The sequence below is a fragment of the Jaculus jaculus genome, chromosome 1 (assembly GCF_020740685.1).
Source record: "Jaculus jaculus isolate mJacJac1 chromosome 1, mJacJac1.mat.Y.cur, whole genome shotgun sequence".
NCBI classification, from domain to species: domain Eukaryota; kingdom Metazoa; phylum Chordata; class Mammalia; order Rodentia; family Dipodidae; genus Jaculus; species Jaculus jaculus.
The window spans coordinates 109,196,262-109,222,100 of record NC_059102.1 but is presented as its reverse complement, the minus strand read 5'-3'; the positions used below and the strand labels follow the sequence as shown (position 1 = coordinate 109,222,100).

At 45.3% G+C, this 25,839-nt stretch overlaps 1 protein-coding gene across 2 annotated transcripts in view; it reads left to right on the top strand.

Moving 5' to 3' along the window:
- Positions 1-25,839, top strand: part of Gabbr2 (gamma-aminobutyric acid type B receptor subunit 2) — a 439,836-nt gene that overhangs the window by 159,130 nt on the left and 254,867 nt on the right. For both annotated transcript variants that reach the window (XM_004656955.2, XM_045141789.1), the window contains exon 3: positions 13,808-13,978. In XM_004656955.2, coding sequence (XP_004657012.2) covers positions 13,808-13,978 — 171 coding nt within the window. The remainder of the gene's footprint in view (positions 1-13,807; positions 13,979-25,839) is intronic.

The window sequence follows — 25,839 nt, the reverse complement described above, 5'->3', positions numbered from 1 at the left end:
CCAAACTCTATAGCTGCAAGTCCAACAACTCAGCTAGTGACAAATCTCCCAGTCCAATAACTAACCAGCAACAAGTCTCTAGCATCCCAATTCCACCCCTCCAGCTAGGCTATTCACAATCCTGGAAAACTTCATTGGGGCATGCAGCTCCTTAGCAGCCACCTCATGGTCCCGGCATCTCCACTGGGTCTCCACTGCAATCCACGCTTCATCCTCATGGCCCCATGGGGTCTCCATGCAGGCGTCCAGCAAACCTGCTTCACACTGCCCATGGCCATTTCCAAAACACATGACCATGTTGCAAACTCAATGTCCCTCTCTTTTCCTGCATTTCTTATACTCTACAATACCAGGTAGGGTGTCAATTTGTTAATCCAGGGGGGAATAAAGCAGACTTTGAAGAAACAGGACACTCCTTGAGCACTCAGACCCCTTAAAAGAGTCTACATTCTTCCTGTTGCCCCAGCGCAGGTCAGCTAGCCCAATCTCAAAGGTTGTAATCTCTCAATTGCAGCTGAACAGGCAACAGTTCATCCAACGATTTTTCTTTCTATGCCATGTCCCTCTGCTCACACCAGTTCATTTCCATGCAAAGCAACCCTGCACAACTTCTCAGGACATGGGAATAACAGCAAGCTTTCCACAAACTGCTAGCCCAGTCCAAGCAAAGCTCTTTCTCACCCTCATAAGCCAAACCTCACAGTCCATAGTTCTCAATGCATTCAGGTCTTGCAGCTCTGACCAGAATAGTCCATCAAGCTGTACTTACAGCACTGCAAAGCATCTCTTAGGCCAAGGTTTCAAGTCCTTCCACATTCCTCTTGAAAATCAGCTCCAAAGGCCAAAGCCACACAGTCAGATTTCTAGCAGCAATCCCACTCCTTGGTACCACTTTCCTGTAGTCCGGTTCACATTGCTGGTAGAAATCACCCAACTAAGAGCAGCTTGTGGGAAAAAGAAGGTTCCTTATAGGCTCAAGTGAAAGCTCCATGATGGCAGGGGAAAACAATGGCATGAGCAGAGGGTGGACATCACCCCCTGACCCACATAAGGAGACAACAGAAACAGGAGAGTGTGCCAAACACTGGCATGGGGAAACTGGCTATAACACCCATAAGCCCTCCCCCAACAATACACTGCCTCCAGGAGACTTTAATTTCCAATTGCCATCAGCTGGGGAACCTAGCATCCAGAACACCCAAGATTATGGGAGACACCTGAATCAAACCACCACACTGGCAAAGCCAAAGGACCCAGGTTTGATTCCCCAGGACCCATTTAAGCCAGATGCACAAGGTGGTGCATGCATCTGGAGTTCATTTGCAGTGACTGGAATGGCATGCCCATTCTCCCTATATATATGCCTCTATCTCTCAAACAAATAAATAAATAAATTTCTAAAAATATGGGGCTAGAGATACACTTGAGCACGTATGAGTCCTGCATGCTAGCCCCAGCACTGGCCAAAACTTGTAATTTTTGTTCCCTATCTGAATTGGATCCATCCTAGGGAATCAAAAGTACAGACAATCACTAGTGCTATACTTTTTGTTTTCCTTTTAAACAAGTCTCACTTTTTCTTCTCGCATTTTACCTGGTCCCAGTGTTTCCTCATCATGCACCTAGGTGGTCCCCTAAGAAGCATGCTGGTATACCAGAGCGAGAACTGCATCCTAAGAACAGAAGTGCTAGGCCTTAGCTTTGTCCCTCCTGACATATGACCTGGGCTAGTCAGTTCTCCTCTCTGAGCTTCAGTATCTCTATCCATCAAATGAAGGTATTCAAGTCCGTTCTGCCTGTGCCATGGATTTTTGTGAAGATCAAAATGACATGTGCTTTGAAAGCGATTAAATCCCAGAGGAGCAGCACGCTCAGTGCAGCAGTCGTGGGAAGTGTGGGACTTGTGTAGGTCCCCTTGGTGCTCTGCCAATTAAACGCTTGCTGTGTGATCAGTACAAGTGACTCGGCCTCTCTGGGCCTCAGTCTCCTTATCTGAAGACTGGAGATCATAGTAGCAGCTACTCATAGGATTCTCACGGTGAGAAAGTGCCTGCCAAGCCCCTCCCGCATGCTTATTTCTCAGCATGTTCAACCTTTGATAATTTCAAGCAGTGAGACCATCTAAGCTCAAATCCAAGCTCTGATGCTCACTACCTGCAGGGCCCCAGGCAAGTCACTGCCTCTTCCCAAACCTTGCTTTCTTCAAGAGAAAACAGACAACAGTGGCTCCTCTGCCTCCCTTGCACGTTGTGGTGAGTTCCAGGAAGAAGACGGCTGTGGAGGTGCTTGGCAAAGGCTGAATTGTTGGGCACTTCTCAGAGAAGAAAACAGAGTCACCCCCATGAGCAGGCAGGAGGAATGCTTGCTCCACATGTGGCTCCAGCCCATGCTTCCTCTGGCTTGGAGGTTTAAAACCTTGCAGCAAGTCTATGCATGGCACCCTAAAGGCCTACTGGACCTGAGCATCGAGAAGAACACCCCCAGCATGCCAAGTACTCATTTCCCCTCATTAACTTGGGGACACTTTGCAGCCACTCCACATCACAAGAATCCCATGGGCATCTCTGTTGAGACACTTTGTATCCAAATAGCTTTGTGCACAGGCTTGGGTGCAACAGTGACCTGGCGCAGCCCTCAAGTGGCCCTGAGTTCCCAGCACACACGGCCTGGAGCCTTTGTGTAAGTCCTGGCACTGGCCACAAGCAGTGTTTGTCAGAAGCTTCCTGAGAAAGTTACGTTCCATTCAGTTTGGCTGAAAAGGACCTGAGATGACAAATGCCTCCCTCATTTAATCACAGGCCCAGTCAGCAAACCCATGGAAAAAGATTAAACCTAACAGAGAAAAGAGCAAGTACCAATCGCTTCTCCTCCCCTTGCATCTGGCTCAGTTTCCTTTCTAAGCACTTAGCAACGGTGGCCACCCGTGCTCATCCCATCCCCTCGAGGAATGGCTTATTTCTGAAGAAGAATTAAATTCAGGTATACAAACCAGGTAAAGAAAGAATTGCATTCAAGCAAGAATTCGTTAGTGACTTGGAATTTAATAAGGAATGTGATGTTGGGAGATGTATTTACATTTTTCATCTAGGTATATATCCATAAAGAGAAGTGAGGAACATGTGGCAGTTGTCTGAATAAATCAGATCAAAGAGCCACCCACCCACTCAAAACCACAGACACCTTACTCGTTTTCTTCATTTGTTGGGCAGAGCAGCACAGGTTTGTGATTGCAAGGAGCCTTTGGAATCTTTGGTCCAACCCATCATTTCAGAGATGAGAACAGACATTGCAGAAGTCTGATGATGTGTCCTTGTGTTCTCCTTAGACAGGGAAGGATGGGGAGCCTAGGTCTTCCAGCTCCTTTTCTCACTGATTCTCTCCACTTTGGGGTCTCACTACCAAAGTGACACCCAGCTCCATACACAGACCAAAAACTCTCATGATACATTTCATGGCAGTAAAGCTTCCACACAGGAGACGAGAACTCATGCCTCACTTCCCAACCCATTCATCAGGCTAGAGTGTGTATCCCTCAGAATCTTCCAGAACCATTCATGCCCACCATGGAACCTTGCACATTTGAGAGCTTCCCAGCAGCCTTAGACTAAGTTGTCTCCTTCCAGGTCTATTAGATCTGAGGAAAGGGCAAGCCTAGATTGTTGGCCCTCCTCTCCTAAGGCTGAGAGCTCAGTGCTGGCCTGGAGAAAGAGAGCCAGATGTGACATCAAAAGAGTAGTCCAGGGCTGGAGAGATGACTTAGCAAGTAAGTCTCTTGTCTGCAAAGCTTAAGGACCCAGGTTCAATTCTCCAGGTCCCATGTAAGCCAAATGCACATGGTGGCGGATGCGCCTGGATTTCATTTTCAGTGGCTAGAGGCCCTGGCACACCCATTCTCATACACACTCCTTCTCTTTGTTTCTAATAAATAAATAAAGTCTAAAAAATAAAAATAAAAAAGAGTAGTCCACAGTTTCCTTAGTGATCCTCCACAGTTTTATGTCACCTGTTTGGGCTACTGCAAAATGGACAACCACTACCTTAGATGATGTGGCTCAATGTATTGATCCCAAGTCAGTTGTGTGTCCATAAAAACTCTTCTTGAATGGTTCATACTGTCACTGGCTACTTGGGTAGGTGGTGGTATGGGTGTCCGGTTCATTTCTCTATCCAGTTAGCTTCCCATTCATCATCAAACAAGCTTAGCTCTAAGGCCTGGGTGTGTAGGATGAGAGAGTCAAAGACATACTTTTCCCCCAGAAGATGGCCCAGCTTCCCCCAGTGCAGACAGCTTACTGCAGACCCAACCTCCCTCACTCTCTTGCAACCACCGTGATGCTGGGGGCAATGAGCTCCTGTACCTGTACCCGTAGAGCTTGTCAGTATCCAAGGTTTCTCATATCTTGACATTGTCCCACAGGAGCAGGTAGGACCGAGCTTATGGCCTGGTTTTGCAAATGACAGAGTTGAGGTGCAAATTAGAGGTCTGTGAGGTCCATGGGACCAATTGCTCTCCATTTCTGTTCCTCGTTGCCAGGACATCTCTGGGTCTAGGTGAGGGTATTGCGTCACCTCTGAGGGTGTGTGACTATGACAATGGGGCAGTGTGGCCTGATGATATGGGTTTCCTGCCTCCTAGTGTAAGCTTCAAAGACTCAGCAAAACATGTACTTGTTTCATTGTGATAAAATCAATATAGCATAATTTCACTATATTGATAAACATAAACATGAAAAAATTCAGCATTCTTCAGCTTCACCATTACCTACTGCTAGCACTTGTTCATCACCTTAAAAGCATACACCAACCCTCCCCACCCCTAGAAATCTCTGATCTGTTTGGGGGAGCATGTTATGAACCTCTGAGTCTTGGTTTCCTGATTGTCAGCAGCACCCACCTCACTGGGTTGTCTTGAAGGCTGGCTGGGGAAGTAACTGGGAAGCACTGGCACAAACAGCTGGGAGCTGCAGTTTCTATACTTATGGCTCATCATGGAATCTGGAAAGGACCATTCTGGCCACATAGGCTGGAGGTCAACGCTGCCTCATCCTGTCTATACCCTGGCTTCAGTGGGACTGCTCATAGCACACAGCCTTATATGAGCTGGACCTGTGCTGCTCAGATACTGGAAGGTTCTGCAGCCAGAGAATGATAGTGAGAGTGAGAGTGAGAATGAGGAGGGCGGGGGAGAGAGATTTGGCTACTAGTACCCAATGGAATATTTTCCAGCTTTCTTTTGAAACCGTCAAGACATGGAGACTCTCTCATACACACACACACACACACACACACACACACACACACACAGAGGGGTGGGGGACAGACAGAGAGAAGTGGAGGGAGGGAAGACTCCAAGGCATGCTGACATGCTAGATGATGTTTGGCAACATCAATTATTAAGTAGTTGGATCTGAATTAAGAAAATCTTGGGCTGGAGAGATGGCTTAGCGGTTAAGCGCTTGCCTGTGAAGCCTAAGGACCCGGTTCAAGGCTCGGTTCCCCAGGTCCCACGTTAGCCAGATGCACAAGGGGGCGCACGCGTCTGGAGTTCGTTTGCAGAGGCTGGAAGCCCTGGCGTGCCCATTCTCTATCTCTCCCTCTATCTGTCTTTCTCTCTGTGTCTGTCGCTCTCAAATAAATAAATAAAAAATGAACAACAACAACAAAAAAAGAAAATCTTAAACTTGGAGCTAGGGAGATGGCTCACTGGATAAATGCCTGATGTGCAAACATGAGGAACAGAGTTTGGATCCCTAGCACCCACGTAAATGTATAGTGATTTTGGGGGCCCGCCTGTAATCCCAGGGCTTGGGATCCCTGGGTCAAACAGGCTAGCTAGACTAGTCAGATTGGCAAGCTCTGGGTTCAAGTGAGAGATCCTGCCTTAGTAAATAAGCTGGAGAGCAATCGAGGAAGACATTTGATATAAGACATTCATTGTCAACTTCTGGCCTACACACATATGCATGTGCACCCACACACATTTGTACTTACATGCATATTTGAAACTTTGTCTTACAAAATAAGAATCATCATGAAAAGTCAGAGGAACTTTCCCTCTTCCCTAATCTGAGTTAAAGATCTGAGTTAGAGACCCCAGACTTACACAATCAGAAAATTGGGCAAAAGTTAGTTGCTGATGAGGCAACTATGTTACTTTTTTTCTCTTCCATTTTCATGTCTTCCTAAATTCAGACAGAGTAATAAATACCTAGAGAAATGCTATAAAGGAGGGCACTAAAAGTGCATTCTTAGAAGTGAGATTTTTATGGCCAAGAAGATGAAAATAGTGTGAGCTGTAGGTTCAATGGGAGATTCTATCTCAGGGAAATAAGGCGGGAGAGTGATGGAGGAGATGTGCAACGTCTTCTTCTGGCCTCAGCATATGTGCACGCAGTGTGCATGCATTTGTACACACATGTACATAAACCACACATACACACCAAAAAATATTAAATAGAAGCAGCAGCCTAGCAGCAGTGCATGATGGGAACTTGTACCATGTTCACACATCATATTAGAAAACCAGACACTGAGGGCAAACATTGATGCCACCTCATTAATGTGGCGCAGCACAAGGTGAGAGCCTACTAGGCACCCAAGATGGCACAAATAATCCCCTTCAACTTTCTAAGAAATAGTATTCCCAGTTATAATGTAAATAAGGCCAAGAGCAGCTCACATGTGGTGTCTCTTGATAAGCCAAATCTGAAAAGACTGGCCTGGCTTTTGAGGATGAGTAGCTCACCGAAAACATCTTTGAAAGAGTCCTTCAAACAAATAGTCAAGGGAATACACTATGCAGACAAAGAAGAGTCCACCTTTGAGAGTGGTCTATTGCAGACTCAGGAAGAGAATGTTAGAAAAATGTTTGGCATCTTTAGTCACACTCAAGACAACAGTCTCCATGAAGCAGAAAGGCTGAGATGAGAGGGTGGGAAAAAAGGGGATAGAGCCATAAAAATTTAATAGGAAACTAGAAATGTTGGCAGTGTGATGTGTGAGTTGATAATGCGGAAAGCTGAAGCTGCTGCAGCGCAGTTCAGGCTCCTCACAGAAGAGGCCTCGATGGCCAGTGCCCTGCACACAGGTGCCCGCAGCACAGCCTCACACTGAAGGGAGTATCTTATCCCTGGAGATAGCGCACAGCCACTGGCCACAGCACAGGCTCACACTAAAGGGATTGTCTCATCCCTGAAGATAACACCCAGCCGCCCTGCCACAGCACAGCCTCACACTGAAGGGAGTGTCTTATCCTTGAAGACAAGCTCCAGCATGGAAATAAGAAAATGCCAAATACTGGACAGGTTGTCAAAATAGGAGATGCTTATCTCTGACTGCTGGGACAACAGATGATATAACCACATCACCAGCAAATAAGTTAATGTATAGGTACCCTATTAGACAGATAAGTAAGCCAGGCATAGTAGAGCCAGCCTGTAATCCCATAATGATGAGTTCAAGGCCATCCTGAGCTACATGGCAAGATGCTATCTCCACAAACAACTAACAAAATATAGCTATAATAAAGTAAGCTACTCTACTATGAAGAGTACAATGACCAAGAATTGAAATCATGAGAGAAAATACAGAAAGTCTGGATTAGGAGCATAAAGAGAAGGTTTAAATAATCATATGTTCCAGAGGACAAATGAGAATATATGTAAATAGTGCTGGAGAGATGGCTTAGCAGTTAAGGCACTTGCCCATATAACCAAAAGAACCCAGGTTCAGTTCCCCAGTACCCACATAAGCCAGATGCACATGGTGGCACATGCATCTGGAGTTTGTTTGCAGCAGCTGAAGGCCCTGGTGTACCCACCAATTCTCTCTCTCTCTCTCCTTCTTTCTCTCTCACACAAATAAATTATTCTTAAAAGAATATATGTGCCAGGCATGGTGGTGCATGCCTTTAATCCCAGCACTTGGGAGGCAGAGGGAGGAGGATCACAAGAGTTTGAGGCCACCCTGAGACTACCTAGAGAATTCCAGGTCAGTCTGGGCTAGAGTAAGACCCCACCTCAAAAAAACAAAACAGACAAACAAACAAAATATATATATGTATATGTGTAAATGTCATATGTAAAGACATATATGCTGTATTATATATGACATATACAGCATAGTATAATACATGAACTAAAATTTGCTATATAAACAGTAATAGTAAGCATACTATGTTATATACAACATATAAAATATTTAAAATATTATACATCTATTTCATATTTATATGCTTTAGTTGGAAGACCTCAAGTATATAAATTGAAGGACTGCCTATAACCAAGACCAAATTAAGAGTGCCACACCCAAATCTATCCTATTAATACATTTGTTTAATCCCAAGAACCAAAAAAAAGTCCTTCAGGCATACAGGCAAAGAAAACCAGGCAGCTGCAAATGAACAATGATCAAGCATGCCTCAGATTCCACCTCTGCATCATTGTGTAGTTTCAAAGGGGAAATACTAGCTAAGAATTTTATACCTAGCTATTGAACCTTGTGTTAAGGTAACAGAGGGTGAGGCTAGCAAATTTTCAACCCCTTCCCTTCTACATGTGCTGTATCAGGCAGGCTGAAAGCCAGAGAAGACAAATTCATATGGCCAAAACAGCAATGAGCATAAACATGTATGCTAAAGGGAACCAAAGGAAACAAAAAGCAAAACAGATAGTCAATGACATAATAAACACAAGAGCAAGTATGGATTATAGCAATGAGGATATGTTTGAAAATCTATCCATGTGATCTTTTCCCAAAAATACATATATGTATATGTATATATAATTATCTTAATTGAACATAAACAAAAGTAGGGTCAAATTGGTAGCAGGCAAACATAAACAAAAGATTAAGTAAGGATCATTGCTTTAATATCAAGCAAGATATAGAATAAAAAAAAACAGTAACATGACAATGAGCTTTATTTTACCTTAATATTTCAATACTCAGTTCACCCAATGAAAATGTATTCAGCACCTGCTGTTCACACTAGGTAAGGGCTTAAAAATAAAAATATCATGGTGATGAATATTTATGCTCAAAACAATATAAATCAAAGCCTACAAAACAAAACCTGTTGAAATACAAGGAAGAATGGTCAGAGACAATACAGAAAAGTTTAACAAGACCCTCAGCCTTTGATAGAGCAAGTAAACAAAACATAAATCATGTGTGTAGCAGTCCAGTTCTCATTGCTGGTAGAAATCACCCAACCAAGAGCAGCTTCTGGGAAAAAGAGATATATTTTGTCTTACAGGCTCTAGGGGAAGCTCCATGATGGCAGGGGAAAATGATGGCATGAGCAGAGGGTGGACATCACCCCTTGGCCAACATAAGGTGGACCACAGCAACAGGAGGGTATGCCAAACACTGGCATGGGGAAACTGGTTATAAAGCCCATTAGCCCGCTCCCAACAATACACTCCCTCCAGGAGGCATTAATTCCCAAACATCCATCAGCTGGGAACCTAGCATTCAGAACACCTAAGTTTGTGGGGGACACCTGAATCAAACCACCACAATGTGAAAGTAATATAGTTAGCTTGATCCTACCTATTATGCATTAGTAGTCTAATAAAGAATTCTGTCATTTACAACTACAGATTGTATCATTTTTCCAGACACCATGGAACCTTTACAAAAGTTTATTGTATAAAAGACCACAAAGAAAAATCTCAATAAACTCCAAAGCAGATATTGTATGGACCAAGTTCTCAAAACAACTGCAGTAAAACTAGATATAACACCACTATAAATTAAATTTTTAAATACTCTCTGCAGCGAGTCTGTGGTTAGGGATCAGCTGGAAGCTTCTATCACAGTCTGTTCAGAAACTAATTTGGTCGTGTGAAATAAGGCAGGCAGCCCAGAAGCGTGGGTCTTCAAGTCAGGGTGCTGTCGCTAGCAGCCCTGGTGTTGCTGGATGCTTGGGAGGACATCCTGGGGAACACACAGGACTAGGTGGGTACCCACCAAGATGAGAATGAGCACTGTTATGAGAATCCTTTAGACCTGAATTCAGGTGCTGCTTTTACCTCTTAGTGGCTATGGTAGAGGTCTCAGTATTACCTTGTCTGGTCTGTAGCCTGTTTACTCAGAACCACATCATTGAGCTTCATTGCTTCTCAACCCTTGCTGGGAATCCTTCTCACCTGGCAAGTTTTGAAATACTGCTACTGAGTCTCCACGTTGAGAGTCTGACTTAGTTGGTTCAAAGTGGGACCAAGTCATGAGATTTTTCAAGAGGACGGAGAACCCCAAAGTGACATGAGTTCTTAGTAGCCTTCATTTCTCAAGTTCTGCAGTGCTATGAGCCACTCACACGGTGCCCATGGAAGAAAGTTTTAGGAGGCTAAGGCCCAAGAAATAGCAATGCATGGCAGTCTAATCAAAGTGTGCATTATCTCAAATGGTGCAGAAAATGTCAGTGCCAGTTAATATTTTGCACCCAACATGATTTAGACCTGGGGCATATATTGTTCTCCAAGCCCATTGTAAACACAATGGGCCATTTATTCACTGAACAGTAACCACTGTAATTACCTACAGAGCAAACATATGAGGTTGTTCAAGCAACAATTAATTGTGAACCTGGAACTAATGGGACAATAACGGTAAAGTATCATCCAGAGTGTAATTCAGAAATCGCATCAGAAAACCAATATTTTCCAAATTGTATTAGATAAGCATTTTGGGGGATGTGATGGGCATACATATAACATTCCAGGTCTGAAATAGTTGCTTACAGATTTTTCTAATAGCTCCTCCCTCTTAACTAGTGAGCAGAGGAGGCTTGCAAGTGGCATTTTTAATCTTAAGAGGAGAGTTATGGACATAAGTTTGAGGGGACTGTACAGAGCTGTTGCTTCCCTATGGGACCCATGTCACCTGTAGACAAGCATACAGATCTTGTTTGGATTGTAGGATGCTCTTTGTGAATCTGATGGAAGGCATAGAATTTTTTTTTTAAGAAAAGAGATGTGTATATCTCTGTGTAATGACATACCCACACAGACTTTTTAAAAGTTATTTATTTATTTATTTAAGAGAGTCAGAGAGAGAGAGAGGCAGAAAGAGAGAATGGGTGCACCAGGGCCTCCAGCTACTGCAAACAAACTCCAGACGCATATGCCACCTTGTGCATCTGGCTTACTTGGGTGCTGGGGAATTGAATCTGGGTCCTTTGGCTTTGTAGGCAGATGCCTTAACTGCTGAGCTATCCCTTCAGCCCCACACAAACTTTTTACTACAATGTCTGGAGAGGTTTACTGACACATGGATCTCTCCTGGTCCAGCCTCTGTCTACCCTCCTCAAGCTACTGGGATCTCATTACTTCCAATGCTAGACAGATCTTTTTTGTTTTGTTTTGTTTTTCGAGGTAGGGTTTCACTCCAGTCCAAGCTGACCTAGAATTTACTATGTAGTCTCAGCGTGGCCTTGATCTCACTGTGATCTTCCTACCTCTGCCTCCCAAGTGCTGGGATTAAAGGCCACCATGTCCGGCTTATGGACAGATCTTAATATGAAGATTTTTCCATACATCCAGCTGGAATTTCCAATATTCTTCTTTCTGGTTGTCATGTCCACCTAGAATCTTCTAAAATGTCATCCTGCCCTTGACCATTACCATTCTTTGTGTATCCGTGTCTCCGGAAGTCTTAGAAACTGCTTTCTCTAGGTACTAACTCAACATATTGACTGATGGGCTCTTGAATCATCTCCATCGGACGGGGTTGAGACGGGAGATCCAGACTCCAGAGAGTGGCTGTCTGCTCCGCTCCACAGCAGGGCAAAGGACAGGTCTCTACTACCTGCCCTCCTTGGGTCTTGTGAGAACATGTTTCTCAGGTGCTGTAACAGGCAGAGAAGAATCTTCAGCTATGCCTTGAAGGTCCAGACTAATGTTTTCTAGATGGTAACACCAAGCTCAGAAGTGTCAGGTCTATAGCTGCTGCTGAGACAGGCAAAGACCAAGCTGGCTTCTGCCATTCCCTCTGTGTATCAAAGAAGGAAGGAAGAGGGGCAGATGAAACTATGGGGGAATTTTTTCATAATCTCAGCATAGGAAAGATCTTTCTAAATATGACCCAAATCCTAAAGAAGTACAGTGAAAAAATAAACGATAAATTCAACCACATCTCAGGGAAAAAAAAAAATTCATGACAAAAGACTATAAGTAACATCAAAAGATAAAATAAGACCTAGGTGGAAAATCAGCAACTTCCTATATAACAAAGGGCTCATCTGCTTAATATAAAAGATCAGTTTTCTACAAACAAAGAAAACTAACAGTCAAGTTACAAAGGCAAGAAAGGACAAGAACCATTTCTTGAGAGGAACTACAAATTGCTCTTAAACTTCCGAAGAGAGGCTCAACCTGACTCGCAGTAAGATACATGCAAATGAGGACTGCAGGGAGATGCCTTTTTTTTTCAGCATCACTCTGCAAAGATCAAAAAGGTTGATAACTACCTTCTGTGGATGAGGCTGAGGGAAAGGAGAGCAGAGATCAGAGGAAATGTTAGGAAGTGGTGACATTTAAGCTGGGCAGATAATTAAAATCCAATTTATCAACTTACTGGCACTTAAAAGAAAAAGCAGAAATAATAAAGGGAAAGATAGGCATATTTGACTATGGAATGTAAATTAAAATATACACAAAATGCAAAGACAGTTTTTGCAGCAACTATAACAATCTGAGCTTAAATGCTACACATTTTTAAGGTCTTCATTAAATTCTATTAGAAAAGCACTAGAATATCACTCAGAAATAAAGACATAAGAAAGCAATTCCTAAAATAGGATATACTCGTGAACCACCCCGTGGAAAAGGCTCAACATTATGTGTAACCACAAATGTAATACAATCTCATTTTAATGATTTATTATAAAATTATATTTAAAATGGTGTGTTCTGTTGACAAGAATGTGGTGAAATTGGCCTTCTAATTTTGTGACCAGTACATATGCGAATTAATAAAAATCCCTTTTGGAAGTATGCACTCTGAAGGGTCATAACCTGTATTTATAAGGGAAAGTTTCTATCACAGGCGCTATCCCCAGGAAATATCCTGAAATACAGTGTGGGGGCGGCAGGGTACTGCTATGCATTAACACGTCCATAGAATAATAAAAATGTGACAAATAACATGACAAATCAGAGACAATTTAAATGTCCCCAGATTAGAGTGACTCAGCTAACTGTGGTGTGTTCCTATGATGGGCTGTGATGCTGCTACTGAGACGCTTACAACGAATTGTTGATGGAATGATTCACTGCTTAAGTGGGAAGCAAACAGTTGAATTGTGTATGGAGAGTCATGTGGAGGGACTTCTTTGTGAAGTCAAATCACTGTGCACAAAAAAGAAGGTGTGGAATGAAACGGGCCACAGCATCCAATGGCTTAGTTTCTTTGGGGTGGGATAGATCACTGGTCATTTCCTTTCTTTTATTTATTTATTTATTTATTTATTTATTTATTTATTTATTTATTTTTGGTTTTTCGAGGTAGGGTCTCACTCTGGTCCAGGCTGACCTGGAATTAACTCTAGTCTCAGGGTGGCCTTGAGCTCACGGTGATCCTCCTACCTCTACCTCCCCAGTGCTGGGATTAAAGGCGTGCGCCACCACGCCCGGCTTCTTTTATTTTTTTTTTACCCTTTATTTTTATATTGCATTCTTTGTCTTCTCCTCAATTATGTTAAATTATCTCGCCCCAAGAGTGTAGGCCCCAAGTGGAGATGCAGTTCAGCAAAGATGGCGGCTGCCAGGCCCAATGAAAAGTGTCTCTTTTTCTGTCTCCTCAGCTCTCCTTTGCTGCCACCACGCCCGTTCTGGCGGATAAGAAAAAGTACCCTTATTTCTTCCGGACCGTGCCCTCGGACAACGCAGTGAACCCCGCCATCCTGAAGCTGCTGAAGCACTTCCGCTGGAGGCGCGTGGGCACGCTCACGCAGGACGTGCAGCGCTTCTCGGAGGTACGTGCCGCGGGGGCGCTGCGGCCGGGGGCGGGGCGGGGCGGCGCGGTGACGTCACGTGCGCACGTGCGCGCGAGAGGCGTGAGGCCTGGGGGCCAGCGCCATTCCTGGGGCTCGGGAGCCAGAGCGCTGCTCCTCGTTTCCTTCGCGCCCGGCGCTGTCAGTGATGACGTAGGACCACCTGAATCCTAAGTGCCATCCTGAGCATTCTCCTGTGAGGAGAGCTTGGGGGAAGTGCTCGTTTGGAACCAAGAGTCCTGGGTCATTTTTGGATTGAGTAGCTTTTGGGTACTTTTCTTTCTTCCATTTGCTTGCTTTTAACTGGTAAACGTGTGTGTGTGTGTGTGTGTGTGTGTGTGTGTGTATGTGTATGTTTTCAAGTAATGCCAAACTACTGTAAAAAGTAAAAGTGGGGCTGGTGACATGGCTCAGCGGTTAAGGCGTTTGCCTGCAAAGCCAAAGGACCCAGGTTTGATTCCCCAGGACCCATGAAAGCCAGCTGCACAAGGAGGCCCGCACGTCTGTAGTTCGTTTGCAGTGGTTGGATGCCCTGGCACGCCCATTATCTCTCCCCCTCTGTCTTAACTCTTTCTCTCTTTTTAATTAATTTTTTTATTATTTCTATTTATTTATTTGGGAGCCACAGACAGAAAGAGGCAGCAAGAGAGAGGAAGAGAGAGAATGGGTGCGCCAGGGCTTCCAGCCACTGCAAACGAATTCCAGACGCGTGCGCCCCCTTGTGCATCTATCTGGCTGATGTGGGTCCTGGGGAATCGAGCCTTGAACTGGGGTCCTTAGGCTTCACAGGCAAGTGCTTAAGATAAGCTATCTCTCCAGCCCTAATTCTGTCTCTCTTAAACAAATAAATAAAAATAAAATAAATTTCTTTTTAAAAAAGTAAGTGATTAAAAATGCACTTTAAAAAATAATGGGGGACGTTATGACATGCTCATACATATGTGTCATTGTACCTTGCTCATCTTTCACCTTCACTATCCTCCCAGTCCTGCCCCTTTACAGCTGATTACCTTCCTGTCCAAGGGGTTACCTTTATTTTTAGTCTTTATACCTCTCCCTCTCTCTTGTTCCCTTCCCCCTTATTTACACTTCTCCCCCCTCCCCCATAGTGCTTATTCCCCAATCTCCCAATCTTTTGCTTCTTGGAATCTTTCCAGTTAAATATTTATCTGCCTAGAACTTTAGCAATGTATGTGTTCTATTTTTACTTTTTATTTGCTCTACAACAGATCTCAGAGACCTTGGCTGACCGCATGTTTTAATGGGGCACAGCATTCAGTCAGATGGATGTAGCATAATTTATGGAGCCAGACCCCTGGGGGTGCTCGCAATCTGTGATATAACAACCAACACCTTCAGGTCTGGGTCTTCATCTTGCAAACAGATTTCTAGAGGTAGAATTACTGGGCATTAAAATTTTGAGAGGAACTAACCTCCAAACAGGCTATTGCAAAGACTCCTTACTAGCCGTCAATGATGGAGAGTGTTCAGAGTCACATTCCCACTTATACCAGTGCAGAGAGGTGTAGTGTCTCCTGACCCCCATTTACTATGTATACGTATATATACATATAGTATATATACATATATGTACATGTTTTAGCTTTCTTTTCTCTTCCTATTTGGAGCCTCTCTCGAAACAAGGAGTCTAGATAGGCTTAGTAGCCCAGGTGAAAGCTGACCACATTGTGTGGGGAATTTCCACATAGGAGTCAGGTGACTAAGCAAACCTCATGGGGAGATGTATCTTGGAGCCTAGGAAGGGTCTGGAAAGGGCAGGTGGACTGGCAGCATGAGTAAGGTAGGGCAGGGCTGGCCCTGCATGTCCCTCTATGAGGGCTCTTGCTCTCATTTCACAGGCAATGCACAGAAGCCACTCCGCATTGCCTGTGAGGACTTGGAGACTTCCCCTCACTTCTGGGCTGTACTTTCCTCCCTGGAAGTAAAATAGAGACAGTAACCCTTCACACGCCTCCCTGCAGGGCTTGTGAAAGAGCTCTATGAACTGTAAAGTCTATGCACGGAAAAGGACGTTGTTGGAGGTGCTTGGAAAGGGAGTGTTTGGCTGCAGTGGTCAGTGGTGATCCAAATACAGCTAGCTTTCCCAGTCAAGACTTTTTCTTCCTCTTCCACTGCTGTCTTTCAGTCCTTCAGAGAGGCCCAAAGAGACTTTGACCTCCAGTGGGAGCGAGTTTCTGCCAAACACTGAAGAGACTCTTGTTGACAGACTCCTTTGTGGAGCAGTGACAGTGTTGTCGATGGGTGGGAAACAGGTTGATGGTGGAGGGCAGTGAGGCACAGTCCCCAGGCACCATTAAACCAAGCTCTGCTGTGATGGGGGGGGGGCACCTTCCCTTTCTAATACCATTATTGGCTGTAAGAGTCTGAAGAGCCCTAAGGACCTAATCCAATCTCCTCATTGTGTAGAAGAGGAAACTGAAGCTGACCACAGAGAAGGGACAAAGCTCAAAAACTGAAGTTGGCCACAGAGAAGGGACAAAGCTCAAGGTTTCAGACTACCTCTGAAGTCATGAAAGAGTGTTCACCGAAAAAATCAGTACTGAATTTCAAAGCCCTACCCCAATTTAGACATTACTTTCTTTCCATCTATAACTTCCTGGAGTTTCATGGAAACTACCTGAGGGGAGCCTCAGAGTCTGAACTTCTCACCTAGCTTTGTTGGAAGACTTCAGGTGCTCAGCCTTGATGTCTGTGGAGTGCCTCATAGATGCCCAAATGTTCTCATAGCCAGCTGTCCTATAGAGAGGTGATAGCACCTGTTTTGCAGACAAGAAAATGGAGGGAGTCAGAGTGTAGATGGTTTCTGGCCCCAAGGCACATGCTGATAGGGAGGCCAGCCCAAGGGACATCTGCTGCTTCAGGCTACTGGTCAGGGTTTTCTCTGTAACACTGTCCTCCCTGGGATCAAGTGCTGGGATTTTGGGGCCACATTTCAGTCCTGGCATAGCTGTGTCGGGTCTTTCTACCGGGGTCTCCAGCATCTCAGCAGGAAACCTCCTTACCTGAGGACAGGATGTAGCTTGATGGTGTTGCTGGCAAGGGCACCTCTTGATTTTAACCTCTCAGCCCAGCTGACTCCTCTTGGTGCCCAAGAGCCTTGGCTTCCTTGCCAGATGTCTAGGCTGCATCACAGGAGTACAGCTGCTGGATCCTGGCCAGAGGCTAACAGCTTCTCATGAGTGCAGAGGAAACTGGATTCCTTTTATGAACCCAGCTGATCAGCACTTCTGTTCCAGACGGGCACACGGGAAGGAATGTCAAGGGAAAGCCATCCTGAAGATGGGGTGGGGGGGAGGACAAAATTGTTGGAACTTACTGTCACTGGGGCTGTGGACAGGGTACATGGCTAAGGGCCATCCCAGCTGTAGCACCAGCTGCTCCTGCAAGCCACTGGTCCCTGAGATAGCACAATGGCCCATAGGCAGCTCGGGACTTAGCTCAGATGAGCTGATCGCTAGGCCCAGCATTGCTAGGGCATGACAGTAAACTTCATCTTGCCAACTCTCAAACTTTCAGATGTAGCAGACCTAGAACTGTTGCTGAGACAACATAGGGTCCACAGCTTGAAAGACAGAGCATGGTGCAACCATGCTATCTCCAAATCAGGGATTAAATATGTGGTGAGAGAAGGAAGGAAGGATTTGTACTAGACCGGCTAGTCCGGGAGCTCGGCTTTGCAGCAGTGCTGTGACGCTGCACACTCACCCTGCTTTACAGACAACGGCCTTTCTCTTGAACAAGAGGAGCTGTCTGCCCCTACTTCACATGCCTGGGGGAACAAGAGCTGTAGACAGCAATATTTAAATTAAAGACCTTGACATAAGAGCAGAAGAGGTGCTCCCTGAGTGACCACTCCCTGGCTGTCCCAGGAGTTCATGAGACAGATTCCAGGAGTGCATGTCTGCTCACTCAAATATTGTGGCCGCAATGGGAGATGGACCCTATGCTGTAGGGAGCCAGAGTTGAATAGATGTGGCCCCAGGATTATCAGCTGCCAGGCTTCCCGCACTGCATTCACTGGAATCAGTAGAGGAAGTTCGTGTGGTGTTTTTTGATACAGGATCACACTGTATAGCCCAAGCTGGTCTCAAATTCATGGTCCTCTTGTGTCTATACTCTGCCCCAAGTGCTTGGCTTATAAGTGTGTATTATTTGAAAATACAAAATAAAATTTAAATTCTTGATGTTGGATTTGTCTACTAGCATCAACTTTATTGAGATATATTTGACTTGCTGTACAGCCATTACATTGTTAGTCAGTTGTTTTTACTACATTTACACATTTCTGCATCTGTTACTCCAAAAGCTCCCTATGGCCCATTTGTACTTAATCCCTCCCTTTAACCACAGGTTCATGTGCTTTTCAGTAGCTTTGTCTTTTCTGGAAATTGCCTATAAATGCAATCATACATTTTTCAATCTTTGATATCTGGCTCCTTTCATTTAGCACAGTGTTTTTGAGGTTCCATTTTATGCATGTGTCAGCAGTGTATACTGATGTTATGACTGAGAAATTCTCCCTGTGTGTGCCTTTTAGAATCACATATGGAACTTTAAAATCCTGATACCAAGCTCCCCTCCCCACAACAAACACATTTAATGGTCTCTGTGTTAGAGCTTTTCCAAAATCTAGGACAATTTCAATATGTAACCATCACTGTCAATGACTACCCTATGGAATTGGCTCAGAGTCAGTGGTTCAGGGAAATGACACCCACCTGGAGTGGGAAGACTAGAGCTTTGAACAGCCTCAGTCTTTTCTGTGGCCTAGGACTGCAGAGCAGCATAGAAGAGGTGGAGAGGGGCCTCACTCCTGTGCTGGAACTCCTCCGGGTGGAAGATAGAGTGCTGGTAAAGAACAAAGGGTGTGTCTGAAGGTGGTCTATGGAGCCCAGGATAGGGAGGGATGGGCAAGAAGGTAGTGCTAGAGAAGTTGATCTGTGGGCCCTCTGAAGACTGAAGGGGAAGAAGGGAAGCCAGAGAGAGGGAGGCAGAGTCCAGAATGGAAGAAGGATGTAGGGACTGAAGGGCCAGGTCTGAGCTATGTGCCAGTGGCTTAAGTAGAGTGGAAGTACAGCAGGCCTCTAGAATCAGAGCAAAGGAAATGAGAGGCCAGGGTGTGAAGAGATGTCTGCAGAAGTACTGCAGGCCCAGAATGGAGTCAGGCCAGGGGAGACAGAGTCTGGAGGATCAGCTGGACATTGTGGGGGTTCCAGCTCTTATGATTACCAAGCCAGCTCTACAGAATTCATTCAGTTCTCAATTCCAGGACACAGCTAACCAGCAGAGCCCATCTCAGACAAATCACTTATGGTGTCTGAGTCTGAATACCCTCTGCAAGTCCCCTCTAGCTCAAAGAGTTTTTAATTCTATATAAGAAAGATCTGGCCATGGACCCTGTTCTGGCCCACTCCTAGTGACACGACCATGAGACTTCATTAACCTAGCTAAGCCACAGTTTGGTCTGTTGAAGACTTGACTGTTTTACAACAGTATTAAGTTCACAAAAACATTGAAAGGAAAGTACAGAGATATCCTACATGTCCCCACCCCACCCTCAAAAGCCAGCATCTACCATTGTCCACATCCTCCTCCAGAGCAGGACATTACTACATCTGATGAACCCATACTGATGCAGCATCACCAAAACCCATAGACTCCATCAGGGTTGGTTCTGGTGGTGTGTATTCTATGGGCTTGGGCAAATGTGTGATGGCTTGGATCTACAATTATAATATCCCGTGGAGTACCATTTCTCTTTGTGCTGAGGATTGAACCCAGGGCTTAGGCAAGCACTGTATTTTCACTGCCCTAAAACCTTCATCATTTCAATATTCTCCAATGTTTTGCCTCTCCCATGTCTTACATACCCTTTTCAAATTGGCTTATTTTACTTTATTAGCATATGTTTAACTCCTCTGTGTGTTCTCTCTCTCTCTCTTTGTTTTCTTCTGGCTTTTCAAGGTAAGGTCTCGCTCTAGCCCAGGCTGGCCTGGAATTCACTATGTAGTCTCAGGGTGGCCTCAAAGTCACAGTGATCCTTCTACCTCTGCCTCCCAAGTGCTAGTATTAAAGGCATGTGCCATGACACCTGGATGTGTCTTATCTTGACTTGATAACTTCCTTCTTTTTTAGTGCTTACTAAATAGTTCATTGTCTAGATATACCACATTTTACCCACTTACCTACCAAAGAACGTCATAGTTGCTTCTATGGTTAGCAACTAGAAGCAATTCAGCTATAAACACCCATATGTAGATTTTTATGTGGACATAAGTTTTTAATTCCTTTGGGTAAATACAAAAGAATTTGATTGTTAGGTCATATGGTGAGATTATGCTTAATTTTATGAGAAACTACCAAACTTTGCCTGTCAGTGTAGCTGTAAAATTGTGTGTTTCCACAGCAGTGAATGAGAGTTCCTGTGGCTCCGTATCCTCACCAGCATTTGGTGATATCAGTTCTGGATGTGGCCCTTCTGGGAATTGTGTAATGGTAGCTCAATATCATCTTCATTTATGTTTCCCCGGTGAAGTAAGATATGGAGTAGCTTTTCCTGTGAGTGTTTTCCATCTTGGTTTTGGGTAAATGGCTGGAATCATATACTTACCTCTTAGGGTTGTTGTGAGGAGTGAGTGCGTTAGAGCACTTAGAGTGCCAAGAAAAAGTGTTGAGCTCAGCAGATGCACTGTGCAGAGTGGCTGCTGCTTTTGGTACCACCCAGCATCTGGGTCCTCAGCCATGGCCAGCCCCCATTCCCGAGCCCCTGTGTGGTTGCTTTCTATGCCTTCCTCTCCTCCCAAACAGACTCTCAGGCTCCCTACCTGGTCACTGGTCCTCAGTGATCTCAAGGCTTTGGGGGTGACCTTTCTGTACCAGAGATCTTCCTCAAGTGCAGGGCCCACTAAGGCCTTTGATCTTTCCAGAACAAAAAGGTATCCATCTGTAGTGTTTCCTCTTCAAAGCTCCTGCCCACAAGGCCCTTTGTAACTTTTCCACTGGCCAAGAGACCATAGGGGTCTCTGCTAAAGTCCTCTGAAGTGACTGTTTGCCCTTCCAGAGAGGAAATCTGCAGCAGAGAGCAGAGAGAATCTGATCACCAAAGCCACAGGCCACCTTTGTGAGAGATAGCAGCTATTTCCTGTTGCTCTAAGCAGGAATCAACCCCACAGTGCAGCGTGGCTTAAGAGACCCTGCACAGTCACTTTCCTTACCTCACCTCTGACCTACCTCTGAGTCTCACCTCCAGTCATCTCCCCTTTGGTCTGGTCGAGCCACACCTCCATGCCAGCCCTTCTCTGGCAGGAGCATTCTCTCCTCCTGGCTGCACTCCCTCCCCAGTGGGGATATTGTGTGCAACTGGCCTCTAAACTCATCTCTCCCTCTGCTGGTTCCTAGCAAAGTGCTACATAAGATACCCCTGCCTTCTCATTGCTTCCCTATTGCTAATGTCACCACTACCTATAATCCACCTCTGTGTTTCCTTCCCTGAATACTGCCAAGTCCATGTGGTCCAGTGAAGATTCAGTCAGGAGTTTCTCCCTTCTGTAAGTCAGACCTGGAGAGCAAACACACTTCCTTTCTCTCAGTCATCCTGAGTCCAGTGCCTTCACCTGAGGTAGTGCAACAGGTACAAGAGATGCAGAAAAATGTTAACACTGTCCTCTACTCCTGTACCAACCCCATACTCTATCCCAACTGCCTCCTGCCCAAGTCACCGGGGCCACTGGGGAAAGGCTGGCAAAGGCAGCAATTCAGACTGCCGTGAATTCAGCCCAATGCATGCCATCATGTCTTGATGTGCTTTCTAGATGTGACATCCTTTGCGAGTGGAGCTCCTTCTAGAAGTTTCAGTGGAAAGTTTTGGGCTAGTGACTGGAACCATTATGACCAGGAAGTTGCCACATGTGGCTTCTGGATAATGTTGGTAGTGGGTGCTGGGAAAGTACACACTGGAGTTGGTGTCTGAGTGATGCAAGCAGAATCCTCTAACTTCAGGGAAATACAACCCATGGCCCATCCTCTAGAGCAGGATTTCTCTAAATGTGGCCCCTGGGTCAGCAGTATCACTGGGCTCCCCCCACCCACTCAGTCAGACACAAGTGGGCCCAGCAATTGAGCTGATGTATACTAGGGTTTGAGTGAGACCGGGGACCCTAGGACCTTTATCTGAGGACAGCACCAGGCCAAGAGGAGTTCCATCCTTAGCTCCTCCCTACCCCCTGACTATATATCACAGATCTTCCATCATAAGGAGACAGGAGAGTACCAGGGACAGATCAAATTCTAATCCTAATGATACCAGGGCCCATTCCCTTGCCCCCAACTTTCAGCAGAAGAACTTGCATTTGCTTTTAGATGACCTGCATGTGGTTCAGACAGGCATCTGCTCTTCTCTGTGCCTTCACCTCTGGCTCTGGGAAGTACCAGACCTTCAGGGAACACAGCAGGAACAGCTCTTTGACTTTGCTGCCAACACCATGTGGCTGTTTGTGGCAGTATCTCTGACATTTGGGGGGAGAGGAGGGCGCATAGGCCATACTTTCCCAAAGCATGGTATGACTATCTGGCACATATTTTGCATAATTTCAATAATAGTGCATTAATGTTTCAGAGACTAGAAAACAATGAAGTTATTAGCAGCTTGCAGACGGTATTGCTAAATGTTGCTGCTTAAGTGGAACCCTCATAAGTCTAAACTAAAGGAAAATATTATTTTCATGTATGGACAGCTGGTGAAATGGTGATTGAAGTTTGGGCATCCCTGAGTGAGTAAAGACCTTCGCTCATGGCGATGGGAGAAAGGGTCTGGCCCTTTGTGGCTTTGTGGAGGCAGAGTCTGGGCTTCATGTGACACCTTATCCTTCTTGTGAGTATATCCCATGGAAGGGATTCTTCAGTGGGTTCTCTGCCCCACCTATCCCCAAAGAGTGACAAGACCCCATCTGGAGAGAGCCGTTGCCCCCAGGGTCTCCAGGGCCCATGCCCATCATCTCGGTGGCAGTGTGTATACCAGGTTCTCTGTCCAGGAGTGGTTAAGAGGTTAGGCCTGCAGAAAAGGAGACAGAGCAGCAAGCCAAATGCTTTGATCTGCCTCAAAAGCACCTGCCCGGGAGACAGTCTGTACATGGCCTTCCTTCTCCTACTCTAGAACAGGGAGGAGGTGGCTACCCACCATGATGAAGGAAGCCCTGGGCTTTTGGATGCTCCTCCCTAACACTCCACTCATGATGTCACAACAGAGTTCAGTGCCCCCCACCCCCGCCACACACACACATGTCCCACAGCCCATCTTTGGAAAGGGTCTCTGCTCACGAAGGCTGAAGTGGCTGGATGAGGGTCACTTGGCTCCAGGACTCAAGGATCCTGAAACCCAGGGTTGAAGGAGAGAGCACACTTCTTTGAAACAGTCTTTGGACCATCCTCGGTGACCTCTAATTCTTCCATGGTAACCTCCTCTGCCTCTTCCAGCCTTGGCCGGGTTCTTGGGACACCACTCCAGTCGCATGAAGCAAGTGCTATATCAGGCCCTTTTGAGTAGAAAAATGGTCCTTGTTCCACCATCTATGGTTGCTTGGTGAATACCTGTTGTGTGCAGGTGATCTTGATCACCCAGCATGGTGATGTGTGTTAGAAAGGAAGAACGTGTGACCTTGCCAGTGTCTGATAACCAAGGTTATGTCTGTCCTTGTGCAGACTGAATATTCGGAGTCCTGGGCACATATCCCCACCTGCCACCTTACTCCAGAAGCAAGGAGATGCCTGTATGGGTTGGCCAGCCCATAGGATCAAGGGATCACCACACAGTCCTATGGAGCTTTGGCCATGGCTGCCTACATCTCGCTTTTCATTATCTCCCCACTTCCTAAATCTTGGAACCCACCATGCCCCTCCACACCTGCTTCCACCCCACTTCCCAGCATGCCTTACTTCAGACGGGCCTCTTGGCCAACAGGCAGAGTGTGTGTAGGTTCTCCAGAGCTATTCTGGTACATTCTGGCAGTGTGTTCTTCCCCAAGGCCCATCTGTCAGGCTTTGGGAGCACCAGATCCATGTGAACAAAGGAGTGGGGTGGGAGTGGTATGGAGAACCTTCAGGAAACAGTGACTAGTCTGTTGGACTCCATAGCTCAGAACACATTGTGAGAAGTGAGAGGACTGGCTACGAGGGAACCAAGATGGCGGAAGCTTCTTGTGTTTCTAAGTTGGCACTCAGTCTGTCACAGTAGGAAGCAATGGAATGTTTTTAAAGAAGAGGGTGAGGTGGCAGCAGCCCTGAGGGCAGACTGGGACAAGCATACCCAAGGCTGGGAAACTAGCCAGGAGGTCACTGCAATAACGCAAAAGAAAAATTATATGATTGTAGTTATTTCCTTACATACAAGTGGCAAATTCTTTTTGTTACTTTTTTATTTTAAAATATTAATTATTTTCTAACTAAAATATTGATATGAACTAAAGCCAGAAAACTGGTAGAACACAGAAAAGGAATATGAAATAGAAGATTAAAAATCAAGCCAGCACCGAACGTTTCAGTCTATTTTCTTTTACTGCTATGAAACATGAGAGTCTGAGTATTTTTTTTTTAAAGAAAAGTACTCACCATGCTGGAAATTCAAGGCCAGGGCACCAGCATCAGCTTGATTCTAGTGAAGAGCTCGTCATAGTTGACATCGACACCATGGGAGTGAGTAGAAGAAGTCGAGCTGACACAGCTGGTCAACCCTCCTTGTGAACTTCATCTGTTCCTTCCCAAACCTGCACCTTCAGCGACCTAATCACTTCCCACTACGCCTCACATCTTCCAGATCTGACCACCTCCTGCCATTCATAGCCACCTGGAAGACCAAGCCTCCATCACATGGTCATAACTATGCTATGTGACTGGTTATGAACAATGGTACAATAAACTCACACTTCAGCAATCCAGGGAAAGGGCCTACCAGGTCAGCATGTGTTCTCCACCATCCTGACTCATAAGGACAACTCGGCACTTGTTGACTCTGGCCCGGGACCTCTTATGAACTGTCCCTAACCAGGGCCACATCCCCCTTGGAGTCTTGCTGGTCTTATCGATTGTGCAGTCTGTTCCTTTCCTTCCTATATTCTGTATAAAATAATAACTCTATAAATGTTTGGTTCATTGATGACCTTCTTAACTATATTTCCAGAACAGCTAGTTGTTTTGTTTTTTTTTTCCCTTAAGAAACTTATTTGTCACCATGTATGGTAGAGCATACCTTTAATCCCAGCACCTGGGAGGGAGAGGTCAGAGGATTGTTGTGAGTTGAGGCTAGCCTGAAACTATATAGGGAATTCCAGGTTAGCCTGGGATAGAATGAGTCCCTACCTTGAAACAAAAAAATGACTCTTTCAGATAAATAATTTTTTAAATTTATTTATTTGAGAGCGACAGACACAGAGAGAAAGACAGATAGAGGGAGAGAGAGAGAGTGGGCGTGCCAGGGCTTCCAGCCTCTGCAAACGAACTCCAGACGCGTGCACCCCCTTGTGCATCTGCCTAACGTGGGACCTGAGGAACCGAGCCTCGAACCGGGGTCCTTAGGCTTCACAGGCAAGCGCTTAACCGCTAAGCCATCTCTCCAGCCCAAATAATTTTTTTTAAGTGGCACAGCATCTGGAGTTCATTTGCAGTGGCTGAAGACCCTGGTATGCCCATTCTTTCTCTCTCTCTCTCATAAATAAATAATTTATAAAAAATCTTATTTATCATTTCAATATATTTTGGGATGAAATGAGGTAGATCTATATTTTCTGTCACCATCTTTAACCAATCTCTGATCAAAGCTTCTCCCTAAAGGG